We start from the raw sequence: 25,807 nt of genomic DNA, 5'->3' as shown, positions 1-25,807 counted from the left end.
TTTTTTGATCTTACTAGGATTGAAAATACCCAGGGTCTGGCAAGTTCACACAAAACTTCTTGTAGGCAGTGACATGACAAAGTACCAGGTTAATTTCAACAAACCAAAATATGTTCATACTTGAATACTTGACAATCTTTAATCAGAAGGGCATTTTGTCATCCAGACAAAAGTCTCTAATAAGTCAAAGTTTAAAAATCACAGCAAACAGATGAAGAAAGGAAGTAATATCCTAACACTATAAATACATTATACTCTAGATCAACATTACTCCTACACCATGACTTCCCAAAATTAAAAAAAAAAGGTTATAAGCACAATACTAACACCATGGATTTACATCATGAAACATAAATCAAAACATTTCCAGTAAAATGACATTAATCCATTTGAATCCTCCATTCCATTTGCCTATCAATTTTATCATTCTATGTTCAAAGAAATCATTATAGAATCCTTATCCCTTTAGTTCACGTAACTACAAAGATGAGCCAATAGCATTACACTTTAAAGCACAGAAAAATGTGAAATGAATAAAACTTTCCCCAATTTTTGGAACCCAATATAAATCCAAATTTTGATATACTCATTCTAAAATCTTGCTACATGATTCCAGTTGCTTTTCCTTATGCATAAGAATGTGAGAATTTGTGATATCAAGCTTATAAATTGTGAGAAAGTCAAAAGTAACTTTAACTTCCTGATAAAGAAACAAGCATTTATCAAAGCGGAGAGTTCACTAGCATTCTATAAGTATAGTAATTTTAATTTTCTAATTCTTAACTATATGCAATGCTTTGTTAAATTGTTGGCTTTTATTTTTGACCTACAAGGGAAGTTTTGGTAGACAACAAAGATCGTATTGTTGTCTGACCTTTGGAGAAAAATCACTGGTTCTATATACCTACAGTTGGGGAGTTATATTTTGAAAACTTTTTTACATCTAAGAGCAGTTTTATATACTACTGATTTCCCTCTAATTGATTTAAATGTTCATCCTCTCTTTTTTCCCCAAGGACTGATCAAAGCCCTGAAAACCATAAAATTGCTCATACTCTACATTTTCCAATGATTTCAACCCCTGTAAGTTAATCATCCTAACATTAATTCCTTATTCCATCACCCTCAACTTACCCCCACCAAAGTCCAAACCAGTTATAATGGTGATACAAAACTGCTCCTCCCCTTTTATTTTGGAATCACTAGTGACAAAATTTTTAGAAGCTTGAATTCTCTTTAGGAGACGCTGTTCTCTAGTCAACAGATTCACTTTCTTTCCTTACACTAAAGAAATAAACATTTTCACTCCATGGAAGTGAGAGAGATTTAGAAGCATCTGAGAGCTCTTTGTATACAAATTTCACTGTTTTAATAATACTTTTAATAGTCCTAAGAACCTACTTTCTGCCCCTCAAATCATTTGGATATGTCAGCACATAAAAAGTATTCCAACTACATTCTTACCATAATTTGCAAATCCACATTAATCATTGCACTTCAGTCAAAAACTTAGCCTCTATTTTCATTGCCATCATTTTTTGCAAATAGGGAAAGAGTCTTCATTCTTATCTCCCTCTACATTCCCAATTTGTACAAGCTGTATAGCTAAGACTGTATCTTTTGAAATTGTTAAAGCTTTTGGCAGAAAAGTTCTCTTTTCCATCCATTTCCATTGGCTGACCAGAATATAGGGGAAAGATCACCTGAATTTACCAGGACACTGAATAATACAATATTGATGTACATGCTTTATTAAATAAAGCAAACAAACACAAATACTGCTCACTCACAAGAGTGAACAGGGGTTGAATGATTGGAGGCCATGGTGTGGTTGAAGGGTAGCATTTGGAAAGGGATGGCAGACTGACAGTTGGAAGGGACAAAATCTTTTACCTTTTTTTGTGTGTGTGTGGGGGAGTCACTCCCAGTATTTAGAAAGGACATTTTTGCAAGAGATGATTCCCTGAGAATGACTTTGGTTTCTTATTTGTTTTCCTAAAATGTGCAAAGGGGCCATTTATAATTTATAAAAATAAAGGTTTGGAAATATGTAATTTCACAGGAAGTTGCAACAGTTATTAGCTGTAATAATTCTAAACAAGAGACTATGGTTGTGGATATACTGCTTCAAAATCAAATGATTAGAACTGTAATGTGAGAAGTATTTCTTCTGACTTTATGTGGTACATAACTGCTGTCAAAATATATGACAATACAGCAATTATATAGGTAAAAACTTAGGTCTTATTATACTCAAGCATAGGTTTGGGCCTCAGACAACAAACAAGAACCATCATTAGGACTGTATTTATATCAATGACAGAAATACTTTTATGTATTGCAGTCTTGTACTTTCCACTTAGGCCATGTAAGTTAAACCAAAGACAGATAAATTTTGAAACCAGGTTGTTAAGAGAATGAGACAAGAGAAAATGAAGGTACCTATTGAAGACAACCTTTTTAAGGAGTTTAGTGACAAGAGAACAGATAAAGGATGATAGTGCAGATGGAAGGATGCAATTAGTGTTTTCTTTCTTTTTTTGAGGAAGAGGGATATGGGGATATTTGTAGGCAGTAGAGAAGAAGTCAGTAGACACTGATAATGATAAGAGTGGTGGTGACTGAGGGGACCATCTGTTGTCACCTAGCTGATGGAGTCTATGTTTTCCCTGAAATAACTCCCAGCCTGATTAGATGGCCACCAATCTTTGTGTTAAACAAATGAAATGGTACAGAAAATAAAATAGTGAAACAAAAACCTAAACAATGGCTGCTTTTGGATAGTAACGTAAGCTAATTATTATGCAAGCAGTATAAATTTTTAAGTATCTAACCATGATGATTACCTTCTAGAACTATTTCAGTTACAAGAATGCTAATTAATTTTTGTTTGGGAGGCAAATGGGGAGGGAGTATGATAACCTTTAGTACATATTTTTAGTGATAACACAAATATAACTACAGAACATGCTTATAGTCATTATCAATGTTTTACCTAAAGTTGTTCTGCAGAAATCTCAGCCCACATGGTATAGTATAAAGCATATTGTCATATGAGTCAGGTGACTGTTGGGTTCTTAGTTCAACTTGGCCACTTAATGTTTTTGAGTTTCAGTTTTGTTATCTCTTAAAATAGGGGTAATGATAATTACATTAAGAGAATAATGATTTTCAAAATCTCAAAATGCTATGTAATTATGTATTCATTAAATTAAAAGTTTTACTTCAGAATTCAAGTATAGTCAAGTAATTCTGCTGTGCACAATCTGAAAGCATAAATACAAGTTCCACATTAGTTGCCCCAAATTAAACTTAGGTTTATGAATTAATTGTGAACATCTTTTTAAATTTTTCTCTTATCAGTATGAGTATCTGTATATTTATGTAGCATCTTTATTAATGTGTTTTCACCAACAAATATGCAAGTTGGCTTAATTATTTACTACAATTTCCTAATCAGTGTGTTCTCAGTAACAACCTGTGAATGAATGTCAAAGAATATATATTCAAACTGTAGACTGTGTGTCTTCAGTACAATTCTGCCAGAAACATTTTATTTAATTTAACATATCCAAATCATAGGGGCAGATAAGTGACACAGTGGATGGAGCCCCAGGCCTGGAGTCAGAAAAACCCGAATTCAAATCTGGCCTCAGACACTTACTAGCTGTGTGACCTCGGGGCAAGTCACTTAACCCGGTTTGCCTCAGTTTTCTCATCTGTAAAATGAGCTGGAGAAGGAAAGGGCAAGCCACTCCAGTATCTTTGCCAAGATGACCCCCAGTGGGGTCATGAAAAGTCAGAGCTAAAATGATTGAACAACAAAAATTCAAGTCATTTCCTAGAGAGAGATCCATAGCTCCTCCATGCCCTCCAACATGTCTTTACACCCCAAGAAGGTAATTCATAGTAATTTTGAGAAAGATCATAATATGTTTAAATGCAGCTTTAGTATTAACATTTCAGAATAATTGAGTAATAAAGTACCATCCCATTCCTTCCTGGACCATTCTCTGGAAAGAATCAATAGGACTCCTCTTAGAAATCAAAATTGAAAATCTCTTTGGAATAAAAGATTTAGACTCTCTTCTGAATAAGAGGGAACTTCCCTTTGAATGGAGTAAAAAGCATTTTCGTTGGGTAGGTCTTAGGCTAATCCAGAGGTTTCTAAACTTTCTTGGTTCACAATACCCTCAGTGTCTCAATAATTTTTTCACAGTGCCCCTGCCCGACCCCCATCCCCAATAGATGAGGAAGGAATGCTTTCCAAACATAGGATACCACCTATTGGAGATGGAAAATTATGTATGGGAAACTATTAATAAGTCAGTTTGACTAGAACAGAAGTGAAAAGAGGAGCAATATGAAATAAAATGAGGTGAGATGTCAGTGAATAATCATATTAAACAACAACTATGTGTTCAGCACTGTACTAAGTGTTGAAATATACAAATAAATGAAAGAAGGATAGTCTCTGCCTTCAAGAAGCTTACTATCTAATGGGGAAAAGCAATATACAAAAGGAAGCTCAAAAGAGATTAAGGAAGGTACCTAACTTGAGGGCATTATGGAGAATTCCAAAAGAAATGGATCAAGTAAGAAATGTCTGGTTTGGAAGTCCTATTTGAATGGTGATTTGGAGAGGAGCTCTTTATTCTCCAATCAGAGGTATCCCAGGAGCAGAGTACTGATGAGGCACGAGTACCAAGGCTGGTACAATCTTAACAAATGTTTAGGTTCCTGGGGGTATGATGGAGAAGTTCAAAGAAGAGTAGCAGGGTGGGAAATGAAGAGATGAGTATCCTGATCGCCCTCCTTAAATGAAATTTGGGGGAAGATCTAACTAATCAGAGGGCACTGATGAGTTCTAACTAATCTAACTAATCAGGGGTCACTGATAAATTCTGATAGTAATAATGAAACCAAGAGCATTAGTGAAACATTTTAAAAATACACAGCAGAGAGCAGAAGGAAATTCAGAAGAAAGACAGTGAGAGCTAAACATACAAGTATAGTAGTGCCAGAACTCTGAAATACTTAAATGGAACTTTGGAATCCCTCCTCAAATTGTATGCTGCGCTGAATCTCCTCTATCAAAGGACAAATATTTTGGTGAGCATACATGTTTCTGTTTTATACCTCATCTGATTTTTGTGATCACAGGATTATTGAATGGGGTTTTTTCTATTGTTAAATTTATCAAAGAATCCTGAATAATCTTGAAATATCTATGGGCAATGATTTAATGTAAAAGCCTGTAAGGTCATGATTATTTTGCCAAATCAAATGCTTTTTCCTAATCAAGAAACAACACTCAATGGGATCTTATATTTGATCCCATATACTTGTGAGATGGTTAAGATGTGGTTCATAGTTGAATATCACTTGTGAAAACCTGCTTTCCCAATTAATCACTTCTAATTACAACTAAGACCTTCATTGAAGATGTTCTCAATTCATGTTTAGAAGACCATCATAAAGGTGCTGGAAAGATATGAGAGTAGCTATATAGTTCAATAATTATTGATGTTCTTTAAATTAACTTTTTGGGTATTAACAAAGCATTAGAATTTTTTAAAAGACCTCTGCTATCTTCCTTTCCTTCAGATAGCGTGTATACAGTTCCCTCATTTCCCTCACATTTGTGTCTCCTCCAGCATGGATCTCTATATATTTAATCCAATCTGATTGCTTTACCCCTATTTCATTCTTTGTGTTATTATTTGGTGCTTGCTACCAATTCTTTCTCTGAAGACAAACTAAAAAGCTGTTGAACAACTAAGTATACTGAAATGTTCGTATTTATCAATGTTTGTTCATTAAAAAAATTAAAAGGTGAATTGGGAATTCTAATCAGAAACAATTAGTGATTAAAACAGATTCAAAATTCAAAATTCATTCTAAGCACAGAGAGGCATTGTAGTGAAGCCAGAACTCATATATGTAATCATATACATAAGTTTGTAGTCATTTTATGATTTCATAGTTCAAACTATTTCATCTTTTCATTTAATAGAATTTGACAGATTTTTCTTAAAACAGTGGTAGTAGGTTAAATGTGGCTGAATAAAAATTTGAAAATGTAAGAAACTTAGAGCTCTGTTTTTTTTTGTCCAAGTAAATTTGGAATTTTACAAGATGGGTTAATGGTACATTTTTTTTTTTTAAAACAAATGATGATCCTTTATAGCTGGTTCTCATCTAATAAAGGCAAAAGTTAATTCATTTTTTAGATAATACTTGCTTCCCTTTTTTCCTTCACCTACAATTAGAATGTTACTTCTATTCCCTGCTTTAAATCTACATAGCTGAAAAAATATTAAAAAATGGTTCCTTTTGCAAAGATAGGTTCTTTCACCCCTGCTCTTGTTTCAGAGCATAGCAGTACCTTAAGAGAAAACTCCAAACTGTCTGCTTTTCCTGACCTAACTGTTGCTGTTTAAAACCATGTTCTTCATTTGACTGCTTTTGAACCTGTCCAGACAAGAATATTTAAGTGAGATAAGTAAGTGGAAGAAACCAGCTTTCCTAAACACAAAGGTTGAAAAGATAAACTGGGGAGGAAAGAATACATCTTGTTTTGGGGAATGTAATACAGTTCACCCTTTTCTTCATAGTTCTGTCATCTTTCAAGGTTCATTGTGAAGGCTTATTACTAAAGTTCTTTACACACTGGAGCAGTGAGGGTAAGGGAAGCAATCCTAAGCTACTATCTATCCATTGTCCATATGTTATTAATCTATAGGAAATTAAGGTAATATGAGACAATCATATTATCTAGAAGTTTTTCCCTTGCAGCAACAGTGTTTATTTTGTTTTATTTTTCAGTCAGTTTTCTTACAAATTGATCCTGGAATCAAAAACCCCTTACAAAAATAATAACCTAATGATACCTTTAATTTTTGGTCTCCTTCCAAAGCTCAGATTCTTTGAGGTGGAAAATAGAAAATAGAGCTCACAGTGAACCTTGTATCTGTTCAAACTTGTCTTTGCCAAGCATGCTGTCAATGCACTCTAAAAAAAAAAGAATAAGAATTAAGAAGTAAGGCATGACTCATTTACAGATGGTAGGTGCTTGGTTGTTTCCCAATTTCAGAATGTGAAACCATATAAACTGTAATAATTGATATATTATCAATGATCTGAGTTGTCAAATCCAATCATATATTCCCAATTATCAAGTTATTTGATGTCTCTGCTACATTTGATATTATCAACCACTTTCTGTTTCTGGATACTCTCTCCTCTTGTATTTTATCATATTATTTGTTCATGGTTCTCCTTTGTTAGTTCATTAGCCATATCATATCACTGAATTACAGGTATTCCCCAAAGCTCTCTCCTGGATCCACTTTGCTTCCCTTCCCTTCCCTTCTCTTCTCTTCCCTTCCCTTCCCTTCTCTTCTCTCTCTTCTCTTCCCTTCCCTTCCCTTCTCTTCTCTCTCTTCTCTTCTCTTCTCTTCTCTTCTCTTCTCTTCTCTTCTCTTCTCTTCTCTTCTCTTCTCTTCTCTTCTCTTCTCTTCTCTTCTCTTCTCTTCTCTTCTCTTCTCTCATCTCCCTTCTTCTTCTTCTTCTTCTTCTTCTCTCTTCTCTCTCTCTACTCTCTCTCTCCTTTCTCTCTCTCTACTCTCTCTCTCTCCTCCCTCTCTCTCTCTCTCATCTCTCTCACCTCTCTCTCTGTCTCTCTGTCTTTCTCCTTAATCTTCCACTGGTTTAACTATCATTGCTATCTGTGTTGACTCACAGATCTATATATCCAGTCTGACATCACCGACTCTACTGGACAGTCTAAACTGGATCTGCCAATACTATCTCAAATTCAAAATATCCAAAACAGAACTTAGCTTTTGCTCAAAAAACTTACCCCTCTTCTTAACTTCATAATCGAATGCACCACCATTTTTCTAGTCTCTCAGGTTCTTAACCTCCGTGTTATCTCTTACACCTTGCCTTCCTTCACACCACATATCCATCCAACTGCCAAATCTTGCTATTTCTATTTTCACATCTTTCACATCCAATCCATTCTTTCTACTCAGAGCTACCACTTTAATCACTTTAATTCAGGCCTTCATCACCTCTCGTCTAGTGTATTACAACACTCTCCTAAATGATTCTAATCTCTCCCCACTCCATACATCTGCTTTCACATATCTACATGCATATAGGTGCAAAAGTGATTTTTTAAGGCTCAGATGTAATCATGTGACTTCTCCTGTTCAACTAACTCCAATAACTCTCTTTTACCTTTAAGATCAAATAAAAACTCCTCTGTTAAGCCTTTAAAGTCATCAACTACCTGGCCCCAATCTATCTTTATACACACACACACACACACACACACACACACACACACAAATACATATATATGTATGTATATATGTGTATATATATATATATATATATAATTTGCCTTTTCTCTTTCTTGTGCATGACAGTCTAAATTGTATCTTTGTACCTTTGCTCTGCCCCATGTCTGATTTGTACTTCCTTCTATGCCTTAGAGAATCCCTATCTTCTTCAAGACATTAATCAAACATTTCCTTCTACATGAAACCTTTCCTAGGCCAACAAACGCCAGTGTCTTCCTTCTCTAAATACCTTTATTTATTTGTATTTATCTCAAATTTATTCTATAAATACTTATATACATACTTGTTTACACATTATAATATAAATTCTCCCAGAGTAGGTATTATTTTATTCTTTGTGTTTCTGCACCAGTAATGTGCTTAATAAATTGTTTGCAGATGATTGGCTGATATAAGGAAGAAGATGACTCTTTAGTTATAGAAGTGAATTAGTCAGAATAAAGGTCTAATGAAATGCACAATTTGGATAGGACTTTAATAAAACATTTGTCATCATTATAGTGATTAGCAATTATATATATATATATGATGTCTAAAGTCCTGATTTTTTTCATGTCTTTCTCTAATGCTTGGTTTTTTCTATAACCGCATCACACACTGACCACTCTCCTAAGCAAGAAATCTCAGAATAATTTCCTACAGGCTAGTGCCCTCTTCTTTCTTCCTCTCTTTTTTCATTTAAGCATTCCCATGGAAAAGAGTTAATGACTATCTTCCCTAGAGATGCTTTTTCTAAATATTTAACGTCCTATAGCCTTTGTCTCTTTCATAAGGATAGCACCAATACTATGACAGTTGGTAATCTGTTCTATCATGTTCCATGATAAACTTATCTTCCCTTATACAAAATATTGAGAAAATAAATGTATGTACTCTTTGGGTTTACTGTAAATTTTTTGTGTCTAAATCAATGTTGTATTAGGTTGCTGGAGAGTCCTTTTTATAACACCTAGGGCAATAGCCCAAGCACTTGGTAAATTATTTTTTTTTGTTAATAATAAAGATAATAGTATCTATTGGTCCATTAAGGGTACAGTTGTTCAAATGACCTCTTAAAATGGGAGACCATGTGCTGTAAAGATTTTCTTCATAGATAACTCAAGGATTTTTAGAGTCTAATTCCCTCACTTAGTCAATAATAAACTAGCATTTATTAATTAGAGTATACAGGTGTTTGGCAAAAACTAGTCCTGTTGGTGTGAGAGTTGCCAAGACCTTTTTAGGACTGCTTTCCTCCTTTGGTGTCCATCTACCACCCAGTTCTCATCTGTGGCTCCAAGCAGCTGTAACATGCACAATGGCCACACCCTGGTAAACTGTTTTGGCAGATGGGCTAACCTAGGCTGAGGGTAACCAAGAGGCCTCGAAACCATTGGTGAGTTAGGGGAATGGCTGTCCCAACCATGTGAAGACTTCCACAGCAGGAAAGGCAGATGTGAACAATTTGTTTCAATGGGCCACAAAGGTGGAAGAAGCAGGTGTTATGGAGAGCTGACAGCTTGGTCAGACATTGAAGATGCCAAGGTCACCTACTGCATTCTAAGCCATCATTAGTTATATTGACTTTTGCCTTGCCACTGGACTTTGATGACTCTGGAAGAGAGAACAGGGCCAACCACTTTGCCCAACTTGGCCTCACTGAAATCCAGTTTATGCATGAGTCAAAAGACATCACCTATACTATTTTACCATTTTTACTTATCTCAAAGTCCTGTGGCAAGAGGCAAGTAACAAAGCAACAGGTGTGGTTACACTGGGAGCTATAGTCACAACCCTGCACCCAGGCCATAGGGTTGTCTTCTTACTGGACTGAAGCGACAGTAGTATTTGACAGCCCCCTAAGTGTCTGGGCAGTTTTTTTTCTTTCAGATTTTATTAATTTACTTATTTTGGGTTTTCAACATTCACTTCCACAAGATTTTGAGTTCCAAATTTTCTCCCCATCTGAGCAAATTTTAAGAACTGCACTGATCACCTCCTGGTGTGAGGAAGGGGTTAGAAAAGATGCCCTAAAAACTGTCTGTTTCACCTAACCTAACTGGATCCTACCCTGAGGTCCAAACACAAAAATATGCATAAAAATTTTTGTGAAGATGATTCCACTCATCATTGGAATATAGAAAGTATACATACTTATAAACAACAGGAAATCAGGTAGACCTGAAAGACAAATAACTCTTATTGCAAGGGAACTCAGCAGGTATTACACCCAAATAATATTCTGGAATGAAACAAAGTTGGCAAATGAAGGCCACCTTACCAAAGTTGGAGCTAGACACATGTTTTTCTGTAGTGGCTGCAGTGATGGGGAGTACCCTGAAGCTGGTGTTAGGTTTTAAAATCAAAGCAAACTTGCATGCTTCCCAAAATGAGTGAATAACAGGCTCATGACAATGTAATTGCCACTTGCAGGTAAGCACTACACCACCATCATCAGTGCATATGCTCCCACCATGATGAACCCTGATGAGGTGAAAGAAAAATTTTATGAAGATCTAGAGACACTCATCATCAATGTGCTGAAAGAAGACAAGCTTGTAATTCAGGGTGGCTTAACATAAGAGTAGGTGCAGACTATCATCTGTGGAAGGGAGTCCTTGGGAGGAATGGAGTCAGAAACAGCAATGATCTACTGAATGTAGTACTGAATATTTGTGTGTCTCATGACCTTCTCATAACCAACACTGACTTCCTCTTACCTAAATGTAATAATACTTCATTGATGCACCCTTTCAGCAAACATTTGTATTTAATAGACTATATCATTGTAAAGAGAAGAGATAGTCAAGATGTGAGAGTGACAATGCCAATGTGTGGCCCAGAATGCTGAACCAATCATAGACTTATCATCTCCAAGTTAAACAACCTGCAGTTCCAAAGTAGGACAACTACCAAAAGATTTAATGTCAACAGATCAGAATGCTTCTCTGTGAGGGAACAGTTTGTTGCTACCCTGGAAAGAAAACTGAGCCAACACATGGTTGGCAACAGTGGAACAGAAAAGGAGTGGGCAGATTTGGTGTACTGAACTGCCTTTACTCATCTGGACCAGAACATTTGCAAACATTAATATTGGTCTGACAAAAATGTTGGGGAAATTCAGAAACTGCTAAATGAAAAATGAGGACTCTACAGGATTTACCAGCGGCATAGTTCATCCAACTCTAAAAAGACAGCATTTAACTCCATCAAAACTAAAGTACAAGTGAAACTCAGAGAGATGCAGGATTCTTGGCATAGTAAGAAGGTAGATGAAATTCAGTTTTATGCTGCTTGTAACAATCCAAAGCTCTTTTATAATTCTCTGATGGTTACTTATGAGGCAAAGACCTCTGGTGCATCTCAACTACTCAGTACCGACGATCCTAAAGAGATGGACTGAACACTTCCATAGTGTTCTCAACAGACATTCATGAATCAATGCTCAAGTCACTGACCATATATATCAAGGTGAAGTCAGTCCCTCTCTAGCCAAACTTCCAACTGGAGAAGAGATTTTAAATGCCATTAGGCTCCACTTGTGTGGCAAAGTGTCTGGTGCTAATTCTATTCCAGCTGAGATTCATAAGGCAAGGGATCCACTGCTCATACAAAAGCTGATTGTAATCTTCCAGGTTATATGGCAAGAAAAGGTTATCCTCCAGGAGTTCAAGGATACCTTTATTGTCCATAAAGAAAAAGGAAATAGATTGTCCTGTGACAATCACATGGGGTTCTCTTTCTTAGTCATTGCTGGTAAGATTCTTGCCAGAGTCCTCCTTAATAGGTTGATTCTTCATCTGGAACATAGTCATCTACCCAAGAGTCTTTGTGGCTTCAGAAAGGGCTGAGGAATGGTCGGTATGGTGTTTATTGCCCAGTAACTTCTGGAGAAATGCCAGGAGCAGAATAGTGGTCTATACATAACATTCATTGATCTGACTAAAGCCTTTGATAGTGTCAGTCATGAGGGCTTGATCATCAACATAGCAAAATTTAGTTGCCCAGAGAAGTTCATCAGCATGCCAGTTCCATGATGGTGTGCTTGCATGGGTTCTAGATAATGAACCATGCTCTAGTGCTTTCCCAGTCACCAATGAAGTAAAGCAGAGCCTTGTGCTTTCCCCCATGTTTTTTAGCATGATGTTTTCAGCAATGTTGTCAGATGCCTTCAGTGAAGACAAAAATGGCATCAAGGTCACCTACTGCACTGAAGGTAAATTATTTAACTTGAAAAGAAGAAAAGCCAAGACTAAAGTGGAGGGAGAATTGGTGTGCAACTTTGTGTTCACAGATGATTGTGTACCCAATGCAGCCCCTGTGACTGATTCCCTGTTGCTTGTGCTAATTTTGTTCTGATAATTAACATGAAGAAAACAGAAATTCTCCACCAATCAGCACCACACCATCCATATGTGGAATATAAGTTACAGCAAATAGAGAAATTTTGAATGCTATGATTAGGTTCACTTACTTTGGCAGTATACTTTCCAGGGAAGCACGCACAGATGATAAGGTTGGTGCATGCATTGCCAGAGCTAGCTCAGTGTTTGGGAGGCTCCAAAGGAAAGTGTGGAAGAAAAGAGGTATTAGGCGCCTACCAAATTGAAAGTCTGTAGAGCTGTTGAGTTGACCCCATTATGGTATGCCTGTGAAACTTGGACAGTGTACCACAGTTATTTGAACTGTTTCAGGAAGATTCTGAAGATCACCTGTCAAGATAAGGTACCAGACACTGAGGTCCTTTCTTGAACTGAACTGCCAAGCATTCAAACTTTACCACAGAGAGCACAACTCTGATGAGCTGGCCACATTGTTTGAATACCAAATGTACATTTGTCTGAAAGACTATTTTACAGAGAACTCACACAAGACAAGCACTCACATGGAGGTCAGAAGTGATACATCTCTCTGAAGAATTTTGGAATCAATTGTGAGACATGGGAGACATTGGCACAGGACCACCCAGCATGGTGTGCCTGCATCAAAGAAGGTATTGTGCTCTATGAGCAAAACAGAATTGCAGTAGCTCAAAAGAAATATGAGGTGCACAAATTTAGAGACTTTTTCACTCAAAATGTTCATGTGGGCTATTCATACTGTGGTACAGAGCCTTCCAAGATTGTTTTGGATTGATTAGCCATAGTCAGACACAATGTACCTTTACCTCAACATAGCGATGTAATTTTGGTCTTCTTCAAGCATGAAAGACAACAACCAGAATTAACATTTATTAAGCACCTACAATATACCAGGCACTGCCCTAAGCTCAAGTGCTTTTGGTCATGTTGATAGACAGTGTCCATTGTACCACCTGTGATTTGCAAATACTTTGGGAAGATATGTACTTATAATATTTTCTCATGAAAGAAATTTCTGCCAGAAGACTTTTGTACCTATATTTTAACTGTTCAAGTGAAGAGATGAACATTTTTTACTTAGATTGCATTGAATGACTAACTTTCCAACTGTGTACTATATTGCTTATTTCTGACTTTTTTTTTTTAATGAAGAAAGCCCACCAAGGTCATAAGAACAGGGAAGTTCCTCACTGAAAAATGTTTTCTCCACCTGTCCCTGCTACCATTAAACTAACAAGGTATGAAAACTTATGTGCTTAGGAGAGTGTATTTAGATTAGTTATGGGCATGATTCATACATTGGAGTGGTTTGTTTCATGTAACTATCACACTTTAAACAGGGAGGACTCCTTTTTCTTTGTCAAAAATACTTGCTGGCGTAAAGTTGTTTTTTTCACATTCGCCTTTTCCATATATTTATGTGCAAGTCTATTTTGTTTTTTGTTTACTACAGGATTAGTATTTTACTTCAGAGGTAAAAAAAAAAAACATTGTATTACTTGAACTATTAGCATGTAAATTTAAAAAAAGTTTCTTTACCCAAATTACTATAAAGGAATGGACCATAATAATTCAGCTAGGTGATGCAGTGGATGGAATGTTAGTCCTAGAGTCAGGAAAAACCTGAACTAAAATCTGGGCTCAGATACTTAATAGCTGCATGCCCTTGGGCAAATTATTTAACTTTTGCCTCTTTCCTCTGCTGTAAAATGGGGATAATGATGGCAACTACCTCCCAGGGTTGTTGTGAGGATCAAATGAGATAATATTCGTGGCTGGCACAGAGTAGGCACCACATAAATTCTTTCATCGTTTTTTCATTCAAGTCTTCTTCTCCAAAATGACTAATATGGAAATGTTTTACATGATTGCACACGTATAACCTGTATTGCATTCCTTACTGTCTCAGGTAGGGGGGAGGGGAGACAGGGAAGAATAGAATTTGGAATTCAAAACAAAAAAAGTGTTAAAAATTGTTTTAACATATAATTGGTGAAAAATAAAATATTAAAATAATAATAAACATATAAAAGGTACTTATAAAATAAAACCAGCAACAAATAGATACATAACCTTAACAATTTAGATGTTCTTTCCCACAATGCAGATCATAATGCATCCATGCTTGCATATCCTGTGTGACTCTTATCCATATCCATTACAGTGGATATTGCTTTATATTTACCAATATCCTAAGCAAGGAACCTCAGAATAACTCTGCAATTATAAGTTCATCTCAGGTGGTAAATCCAACATGCTAGATTCTTTTCTTGCTTTGTCTTGACACATCATTAAGGCATCATTGGAGCATTAAGGTTGTTCATTTGTAATCCCTTTTTTTTTCCCAAATGATCAACCCTTCTTTTCTTCCCATCACATTTTCCCAATAAAATTTTTTTTTTTTTAGGCAATTGGGGTTAAGTAACTTGCCCAGGATCACACAGCTAGTAAGTGTCGAGTGTTTACTCTGAGACCAGATTTGAACTCGGGTCCTCCAGACTTCAGGGCTGGTGCTCTATCCACTGTTCCGCCTAGCTGCCTCCCAATGACATTTTTTATACTTGTCCTTGTTCAGGTTTCTTCACTGGTAATATGTTTCAGCCTGCTCACTCAGAACGTTTCTCTCTAATGCCCTCCGTGTTATATTCATTTTCAGTTCTTCAGAGATTGTTATATTCCATGTCTCAAATCATATAGAAACACTGATTTAAAGTTGCTTTTAAAAATATAGGCCATTGATTCTAGGGGAAAAAACCTTTTTATTATTAAAGTAGCTTTGTAATTTTTAGAAGGCAATGCAGCCTACTATACCCTTTCAGTTTAATTCTGAATTTAACTCTTTTTCCATCTGTATTTTCAATCCCAGGTACACATACATATATATGTATGTTATACACACACTACTGCTGGACAAATTCAATAGCAGGACCATCCCAATGCATGACATAATCTGAGCAATAGACTTCTTTCATCTACTTGGCCTTTATCAAAACAAACTTTTGAGGGATTACAGATCTTTCAAGGGGGTTGGCCAGGGATGGGAAACCTACAACCTCTAGGCCACATGTGGCCTTGTAGGTCCTTGTTTGAAGCCTTTTGACTGAGTCCAAGTTTTACAGAACAAATCCTTTTATTAAGAGGATTTGTTCTGTGAAGTTTGGATTCAGTCAAACGGCCACACTTGAGGACCTAGAGGGTCACATGTGGCCTTGAGGCCACAGATTCCCCAACCCTGGTTTTGGCAATGTTCCAAACTTTGATTCAGTTGGCACAATATTATCTTTAACAGGGGTATTTGTAGGAACTCACCATCCACAAAGAACTCCTCTTAAATATGAACTGCGTTGGAGTCCATCACAATGATGGACAACTATGACAAGTATACAATCTCTATTTTATGCTTTATTTGAGATTTTGTAACGTAAGGCTGCTAAACAGGATTGTTTCTGTTGCTTCAGGGTTATTTCTTTCAATAACTATTGAATGATTTTGATGCATATGTATTAAGTTTTCTCTGGTCTTACTCTCCCAGAGCAAGGCCTGCTTTATAGCCTCCTCAGGGCCCTAGGGTACCCTGGAGGCTTAAGAGTTGTCTCTCTTCTCTACTGATATTGGTTTTAACCCCATGGGCTGTTCCTCCTTCCCCTCCCTCACTGTTAAATGACAGTGACTAGCTACCTAGTTCCATTTAACTAATATCAAGGGATATCAATGAATCAATAAACATGTATTAGGCACCTACTATGTGCTAGACACTGTGCTAAATGGTGAAAAATACTTATTTTGAAGTTACAACAAGAACAAAAGTACAAATATTTTCCCCCAATACCTGAATCTTTATCTTAGCCACTAATGGGCTGGGTCCTGAAGGCAACTCTCAAGGGTTATTTCTTTCTTTTTGGCTCATCAATGCTTATCTGACTGTAAAACGTAGACACTTAGATCCTCTCTCCCTATACTTGGAAAAGAACAAATACAAAGGCAAAAAAATAAGCATAGCCTGTATTTAAGGGGCCACATGGCCTTGGAGGGAAAGAAAGCCCAAAATCTCTCCCCTCTCTTATCAGATGCCATGAGTGATGGAGTTAGACCAACAGCATAGTAATCCAAGAGGCCAAGGCCGATTCAGGCCTTTCTGAATGCCTTCTCAGTCGGTCAAAGAGCCTCGTCTTCACCACACAGTCAGCCAATTAGAAACAGTTATAAAATATGAACACGCATTCTGTTATCTATCCAAGGCACTTCCATTACATGTTATCATGACTAACATGGAAGCATATTCCTCAGGCTCTACATGTGGGGAGTTACTAGTAGAGAGACTTTGTGTATACACTAGACAATGTTCCATGTGAATTTCAGGCACCTTATTGAAGAAAGTCTTCTAGCGTTGGAGTTTTGCTCCACTGAATCAAATGATTTTTCATAATCAACAGACAATAAGCACAGAAGGATGTTGTTTTCTCTACATCCTTCAGTTATAAAATGGTAAAAATATGGTCTATCGTAGATTATCATTTGCAAGACCTTGCTTGTTCCCTTCTAATACTTTCATTAAGGAAACATTTAATTTGTAGGTCTCATAAAAGTCTTAAATAGAAGAATAGAACAGAAAAGTTATAAAGGTGTGCTGGTTTCAGCTCTAACCTTCTTACAAAAACAGTTGTTAAATTATCAGTGTGAGAATTTACATCTCAGAATTTGACAATAGCATCAGAGCTTGATTTATTGTTTTGTTGATTGTATAGACTTGGGAAAGAGTTAATAATGCCAATTGAACTTAAATGTGAATGTAACTTTTTTTTCCCCTGGAAAGCCCAGTTGTTAAATATTTACCAACATACACTTGCATTGTTCTTATTTTTCACTTTCCTTGAATTCAGCATGAGGTGCAGTAGAAGGCTCTGGGAATGAAGTCATCATTAGATTGGAGGCCTAGGGACAGCAAACTAATAATAACAATAACAACAACAATAACAACAACAACAATAACAACAACAACAATAACAATTAGCATTTATATGGACAGTATGATGGTCTCATAATGGCCATTTTTGAAAAACACATTTAGTATCTTGACCCACCCTCCACTATCCTTTGTGGATTGATCCCTAAATGCCTTCACAGTTGTGGCATCTCCAACACAAATAGCTTCTGTATTTACTTGGCCCAATCTAGCTGCCTGTATTTCTCATTTATTTCTTTTTAGTGCCATTTCTATGTCCCCTATTAGCATACCTGGGACTGTGATGCTAGAGTCCAATGCTAAGTGACTTCACTGACTTTGACTGTGCAAACAATGTGGTATAAAAATCTTGGTAGATATTTCCTTTCTTTTTATGTTCTGTTCATTATGTTTTTTCCATTTTTATCGTTAAATGCCATGAGGATGACAAGTTGGATCTTTTGTCAAGCTTTCTTTAAATTAGTTTTACCCTCCACAGCTTCTGTCTGCTTTATAAGGCCATATTCAAACAGCTATCATCCTACTTCATACAATTTTATACATGAGTTTATATGCCTAACTGAGATTGCTTTGGACGCCATCTCTCCATGATTATCAAATAAGACAGATCGTTCCTGACTAACATGTATTCTGAGTTCTTTTGCTCTTCTTGTTGTGACAATTAATTGATATTAATGATTAAATTACAAAATTGTTATAACTGATGTCCATGTGAGTTATTTTGTTCGTTATTCACTTTTCATTACCAGTTACTTGTTTAAATTGTGTTGTTTCAACTGTATGCCCTATATTTTTAATTGAATTTCCATTTATTGTGAACTTGACAATTATCAACAAACATAAACATTTCTATATACCAAGAAGAAGAAAAAAAGCCCACACAAGAAAATGTAAACTTTTTGGTGGGGGGGTGGCGGCTAGGTAATGGAGTTAAGTGACTTGCCCAGGGTCACACAGTTAGTAAGTGTCAAGTGTCTGAGGCTGGATTTGAACTCAGGTCCTCCTGACTCCAGGGCTGGTGCTCTATCTACTGCACCACCTAGCTGCCCCAAACTTTTTTTTTAAAGGATGAATTGTGGTATATGTTCTATCTTTTTTTTTTTTCCTTGTGATTTTGCTGATTACAAAGTCATACAGAATGGAAGTGACTCTTGGTTCTTAGTGTAAACTCTTAGAGGTTCTGTCACGCTGCAAAGGTTTCAAGTATGCCCCAAGTAACAAAAACAAATCTTTTTTTTTCCCAAGGTTCAGCCTAGCCAGATATGGAGAGACTTATCACCTGATAATGTTGGAAATGTGACCTTTGACTTGGCTATCTGCACTCTAAATGTGAGACACATATCCAATAACCATTATATGGTTATACTCATGGTATAGCTGTATCATATCAATCTTGACATAAAGTTCTTTCTATTTCCATTCAGTAATTGCCAGAGATCTATCATATCTAAGTCTTCTCAAAATCTATTCAAGTCCTTAACTTTTTTCTTGCCTTTTTTTGTCTCCTTTTTGAGACTTCTTTCACATTATTTCTGTAATCTGAGTTTCAAACCTGGTGCATTTGTATAAAGGCTTTTCTTACTGGAGGAGTGATTGAGTACTCTGGATGCCTTCAGGAGAGGTGGAGTTATTGAGAGAGCTTGTGAGAAGTCACTTTCTTCTTCCTTTCTGTTTCAAAAACCTTGATACCAGACATTTTGTGGGAAGAACACAAGACAGAGAAAGGGAAAAAAAGATTGGGAAGTAGCAGACATGTAGAGGACCCCAATATATTCCTGATTTCCAGCTTGTTTCCTTGGAGACATTGGGGTATTTCTCTTGTGAGATCAAGGACTCTCTCACTTGAACTATGATATACTTTTATAACTATCTTGGTGGGAAGGAATCAATCCTTTGGCTATAAGATGTTCCCCTTTCTCTTTAAGAGATAATGACCAGGAAGAGTTTGAGCCCCAAAATAATTTCCCTTAGGTTAGTAATAGTTGTAAGTCAAATAGAATTCTAGTCTATGAAAAGCACAGAGCAGTCAACCTAGTGGCCCCTTCTTCTATTCTTTTCTAGGTAGGAACTAAAGCCTCCTTTGAAGATGAGTGGTTGTGATTCCACAAATATCTATTTATGCCTACCTGGGACTCAAATTAGACTCAACAACCCTGAGAGGTAGAAGCTATTTTTATAGCTGAGGAAGCCAAAGCAAACACAAATTAAAGCTAGTAAATATCTGAGACGGGATTTAAATTCATATCTTCCTAACTCTAGGCACAACTCTATCCACTGTGGCACCTAGCTCAAAGGAGAAAGAAAACTCTTATCTCAAAACTAGGCAAGGTATGTAGCCTAGTTTTCCAGAGTAGTGAAAAATCCATGATAAGGAAGTTTCTAAAGTCAAGAACAGTTTCACACTTTCTATTTATTAGGTTAATTCCATTAATGAGCCTATTCAATAAAAAAGTAACTATATGGTGGTCAAATGGTGGCCAGATTGGATGAAAGCAGATAAGGAGATTCCTTATCTTTGAATGGGAGGGAGTGATCTGATAAATGGCTGTATTTAGGTGCAAATAAGTGGGAAGACCAGGTAGGCAATCATGCTAAGGGAATTTGGACATTGGTTGGTAAATGAAGCAGGAAAAAAACAGGGATCAACAAAAAACCAATTTTATTTCCTCCTCCCCACAGAAATGCAGAAGGCACAGAAAAAAAGTGTAAAGATTAACATTGATTTTGTATGCCAATGATAACTTTAAATTTAAATCCTCTTTAAATTGTGATCACCACAGCACGTAACTTTGTAGAAGTCCCCTGAGTCCAAAGATATTTGACTATGAGATATATATATATATGTATATATATATAAATATATATATATATATAGTTTGAGATACATATGACCCTTGAATCTATGAAAAGGAAAAGAATTATTAAATACTTAGATTAAATAATAAATTCAGATATTTTGCAATTTACCCAAGATGATCAAAGCTCACTAAAATAGTTCATTAACATGCACAATGGCCGTAAAGTATTTAGGAACTACTATCCTTTATTCTATTTTCCAGATATGGAGAATTTAAGAATAATGAGGTTAATGGATCACAATAGCCTTTGGTAAAACCAAGGAAAAAACAAATATTTTCTTATTTCTATCCTATTGCCCATTTGAAAAAATATCTTAGAAAAAGAATTCCAATGCTTAATTTATATAAACAAGGCTAGAGAGTTACAGAATCTGGTGGAAAATCATGAGCCTCCAAAAGCTCCATTTATGCTCACAGGCTATATGAATGTGGGTCACACATTAAAACTAAAGTTTCAACATTTATATAGTTTGATTAAATTTTATATTTAATATTTAAATTAATATTAAATAGATTATTTGTATTAATTTCACCTTTTCTAAGCAATTTCCCTTTCTTTTTAAAATATTTAATTTATAGAATAAAATAAGCATTTTCCTAACATAGTACAATAAAAAAGATGATTGTACATGAAATTGCAAAATCTACTGTGTACAACTTGCTATTACTTTCAATTATACAACAAAATTATTATGCAAATTTCATTTTTTTCCTCTTTTTTTTCTTCCCTACCTCCCCCCCCACCCTAGAGAGGGTTGCCATTAGACACAAATAGTACAAATAGGTATATATATATGTATATATATATATATATATATATATTTGTATGTGTGTGTTTAAAATTATTCTATACATACTTCTATTTATCAGTTCTTTCTCTGGCTACAGATAGTATCTTTCTTCATATGTCCTTTATATTTCCCTTTCATAAAACTATTTGTAGTTAATGTTACCCCAACTGAATTTTTCTCTGAGAGTTCTATCATTCTGAGTTTGTCTAAACATTATTAGTTTCATGTCTACATGGCTTTTATTTTCTAGACTTTCAGGCTTTGTGGCATTTTTTCCACTTTGGTTGCTGAGAAATGCTGTGCTGTGGATATATTGACTCCCATGGTCACAACTTGTATTAAGAATATCAATGATATAAAAAAAAAGGAAAATGACCTCCATGTTCAAAAATATTTATAGCAGCTCTTTATGTGGTGGCAAAGAAGTAGAAATTGAGGAGATGCCCATCAATTGGGGAATGGCTAAACAAGTTGTGGTGTATGGTTGTGGTGGAATACTACTGGGCTTTAAGAAATGATGAGCAAAATGCCTTCAGAAAAACCTGGACTTACATGAACTGATGCCGAGTGAATTGAGCAGAACCAGGAGAACATTGTACATAATGACTATTGATTTGGGGAATGCTCACTCTGAGCATTTTATTTTGTGATGATCAATTATGATTTACCTCTTCTCAGTTGTACAATGATCCAATACAATTCCCAAAGACTCATGATAGAAAGTACTATCCGTATCTGGAGAAAGAACCATGGAGTCTGAATGCAAATCAAAGCATACTATTTTCACTTTTTTATTTGTGGCTTTTCATTTTTGTTCTATTTCTTCTTTCACAACATGACTGATGTGGAAATATGTTTATTTGATCGCATATATATAGCCTACATCAGAATACTTGCCACCTTGGGCAGTGAGGATGAGAGGGAGGGCAGGAGAAAAAATTTGGAGCTCAAAATTTTATAAAAAATGAATATTGAAAACTATCTTTACATGTAATTGGAAAAAAATAAAATACTGTCTTTTCCAAAGAAAAGAATATCAATGATATTCTATATTTTCTTTGAAACTGATCCCAAAATATGCTAAATGAATGAAACAAATTCTGAAAAAAACCATAAAATCCTTAATGTAATAAAAATGTCTCTACTTCCTTTCTGAGAAAAAATGTTCATTTTGAGTGTTACTTAGAAAAAAAAGCTTTGTTAACTTAATGGGAAAATTGAAACATTTGACAAATTTGCACTATCCTGAAGAGGTGTTTGATTTTTTTTAAGGGTTTATCTAGAAGGCTTTTAAAAAATTATTGACAAATACTTTCAAAAATTCTATTGAAAGTGGATGACCATAAAACCAAGAAGTTTAATATAAATCATAGAGCCATTAGATGGAAATTCTTCATTACAAAGTGGAATTTTGTTAAGCCTTGAAATACACCCTTTAATCTCCCAGCTGTGTCTTAAGAGAATACAGAGTCAACTTACAAAATTACCAATTTACAAAATTCACCAAACAGATACATATAAAAACCCATATAATGCCATATGCTACTTTCTCAGTTCTTTTGCTAGAATATGTAGGTCATGTCTGCTGGAATTTCAAGATCTCTCTCAATTTTCAGTGACTATTTGAAAAGAGATATTTATTATTTTCATATGGCTAAAGAGAGACTATGCCAAATGTAGCTTCTTTATGTGGAGAAGGTTTTATGCCTAAAATGTTATGTTGACTGTATTTCTCCTGGAATAAGTGACATTGATGACTTCAAAATAGAGAACTTATTGCCACCAGTTTTATTTTTTTTATTGTCATATTTTCATGGGGATGTAAGATTGGTCATGAATTCTAGCTTATGCTTAAATAAGTGAAAAAAAATTAATGTTTCTCAGAAAATGCTGGTATAACCTAGGTTTCTAGCCAACAAAGACTTTGTAAACTACAGACAAGTAGAGGAAGCTAATTCCTCAGTACATCGCTGATTTCCCATGTCTTTCTCTTTTTCTTCATGTGTCTGGAGTTAGTCCAGGAGAAAGTCTGGAACCATCCATGACTTCTCTCAAAGAAGAAAAAGAAGAATGTCTCTAATCTCCAAAGTGTCAACTCCTCCCTCCATGTAATCATGCAGCTTTGGGTCAGCCTTCTCTCTACCTATTTGGAGAGTCTTGTGGAAAATTTTCCAGACTTGGGTAGAAATCAATTATACTAGGTTTAAGTAGTTTGCTTTTAACTTACATAACATTGATGCATCCTTTTCACATACCACATAATTCTCTTGTATATAACACTCTTAAGAGCATAAAGAGGAAGCTTAATTTTGGTTTTAGTCTGTTTTTCCTTTTCTCTTCAGAGAAATTAAGCATCATCGTGAATGTTGTTACAGCACATTTCTAAGTATAAGTATATACCAGAGAACACTGCATGATAGTATGTTTCCTTAAATATATTTAACTTGCTTTAACATCCTATATATTATATGTCTTCTATAATTACTTTTCATGAAATACTACATGTGACAATACCTACTTCCTACTGATTGGTACATTTTTAGACATACATTTTATTAATATATGATTTTAAGTGACTGAATTATTGTATTTTCTTAGGAGATAGCAAGCTATTGAAAATGGAAGGCATTCGCATCAATATGTCAAGCACACCTCTTGTGAATCACTCAACTAATTCTGAACTGAAGACAAAGAGACCTCGGGTCATGTCAAAAAATGGACACAGCAATGTGAGGATTGACAAAGTTGATGGCATCTACTTACTTTACCTTCAAGACTTATGGACAACAGTTATAGACATGAAGTGGAGGTACAAACTCTCCCTATTTGCTGCCACTTTTGTGGTGACCTGGTTCCTATTTGGAGTCATCTATTATGTGATTGCATTTATTCATGGGGATCTGGAACAGAGTGAGCATTCCCCAAATCAAACAGCCTGCATTATGAAAGTCAACTCCTTAACTGGGGCATTTCTCTTTTCTCTTGAGTCTCAGACAACCATTGGATATGGTGCCCGTTTCATCACTGAAGAGTGTCCTCATGCCATTTTCTTGCTGGTTACTCAACTGGTTATAACAACCTTGGTTGAGATCTTTATCACTGGCACTTTCCTGGCCAAAATTGCAAGACCTAAAAAACGGGCTGAGACCATTAAGTTTAGCCATTGTGCTGTCATTACCAAGCATAATGGGAAGTTATGCCTGGTGATTCAAGTGGCCAACATGAGGAAAAGTCTTTTGATCCAATGCCAGCTTTCTGGCAAGCTCCTCAAGACTCACCTTACCAAAGAAGGGGAAATGATACTACTCAACCAAGCAACTGTCAAGTTTCATGTGGATTCTTCTTCTGAAAGTCCCTTCCTCATTCTACCCATGACATTTTATCATGTGCTGGATGAGACAAGCCCCCTGAGAGATCTGACATCACAAAACCTGAAAGAAAAGGAGTTTGAATTAGTGGTTCTCCTCAATGCCACCGTGGAGTCCACTAGTGCTGTCTGCCAGAGCCGAACATCTTATATTCCAGAGGAGATCTATTGGGGATTTGAATTTGTACCTGTGGTATCTCTCTCAAAAAATGGAAAGTATGTGGCTGATTTTAGTCAGTTTGAAGAAATCCGAAGAAGTTCAGACTGTACATTTTATTGTATAGACCCAGAAAAACAAAAACTTGAAATGAAATACAGAGAAGAAGAGCAGAGAGAGAGGGAACTTAGGACAATTTTGTTGCAACAGAATAATGTCTGATTACATTGGAATCTAAAAATCTAACTTTACAAGCTGATTCTCCAGATTATGAAAGGGTAGGAATTTATAGAATGTAAGCTCTTAAAAGGTAGAAACTGTATCACTTCTGTCTTGGTGGCTCCAGCCCCTGATACAGTGTCTTGCACATAGTAGGTACTTAATAAATGCTTGTTGAATTAAGTCATTCTATCTTCTATGAGGCTACTAATTATAAATATTTGGCAATGACATCAAAAAAGTCATTAGGTAGAAAAAATTGATTCTTTCTTTATATCTGGTCAAATAAAATATTTTTCTCCATGAAATATTTTTCTCCACTTCCCTCCTGGGTGCACTTACTATACTTTATTTAAAATCTTTAAAAAATAAAGTTTTCTAACAATGAACTTGGAATGAACTTGGTCAAGCATAATTCTAAGAATTTCACTCCTTCAAGAGTTTTGTTAGATATTAATGGAATAAATATTGAAAGGAAATAGGACTGTATAAAGATAATTAGCAAGACAATTATATGAGGTATTTATTTGGTTCAAAGGACAAAAAAATAGACAAAAATCATGTAGTCATAATTTAAAATCTTGTTTCTTGGTTTTGGGGAAGAGAAAATTATGTGTATGTATGTATTTATGTATTGCTATTTGGCTGCACTTTAAGAGAGATACTTAAAATCATTAGTTTCTTAGGGTCATTTACTTTTTACCACTTATCTACTTAATGTGCTATAATCTGTAAGAAAA

The 25,807-nt window shown here is 35.6% G+C and overlaps 1 protein-coding gene across 3 annotated transcripts in view; it reads left to right on the top strand.

Moving 5' to 3' along the window:
- The window catches only part of KCNJ15 (potassium voltage-gated channel subfamily J member 15), a 39,468-nt gene extending 14,060 nt beyond the window's left edge, over window positions 1–25,408 (top strand). Inside the window, exons 1-3 of one of the 3 annotated variants that reach the window (XM_027875444.1) lie at window positions 13,920–13,950; window positions 18,921–19,004; window positions 23,923–25,408. In XM_027875444.1, coding sequence (XP_027731245.1) covers window positions 23,943–25,070 — 1,128 coding nt within the window. In that variant the 5' untranslated portion in view covers window positions 13,920–13,950; window positions 18,921–19,004; window positions 23,923–23,942 and the 3' untranslated portion in view covers window positions 25,071–25,408. Of the gene's footprint in view, window positions 1–13,919; window positions 13,951–18,920; window positions 19,005–23,922 lie in introns of those variants that run through there. The other 2 variants (XM_027875443.1, XM_027875441.1) reach the window with 2 other exon arrangements.
- The last annotated feature ends 399 nt before the right edge of the window (window positions 25,409–25,807 follow it).

Source organism: Vombatus ursinus, unplaced genomic scaffold (genome assembly GCF_900497805.2).
Source record: "Vombatus ursinus unplaced genomic scaffold, bare-nosed wombat genome assembly UNPS02014809.1, whole genome shotgun sequence".
Taxonomy (NCBI): domain Eukaryota; kingdom Metazoa; phylum Chordata; class Mammalia; order Diprotodontia; family Vombatidae; genus Vombatus; species Vombatus ursinus.
Note: the sequence above shows the minus strand (reverse complement) of the source record. Positions and strands in the feature narration are given on the sequence as shown.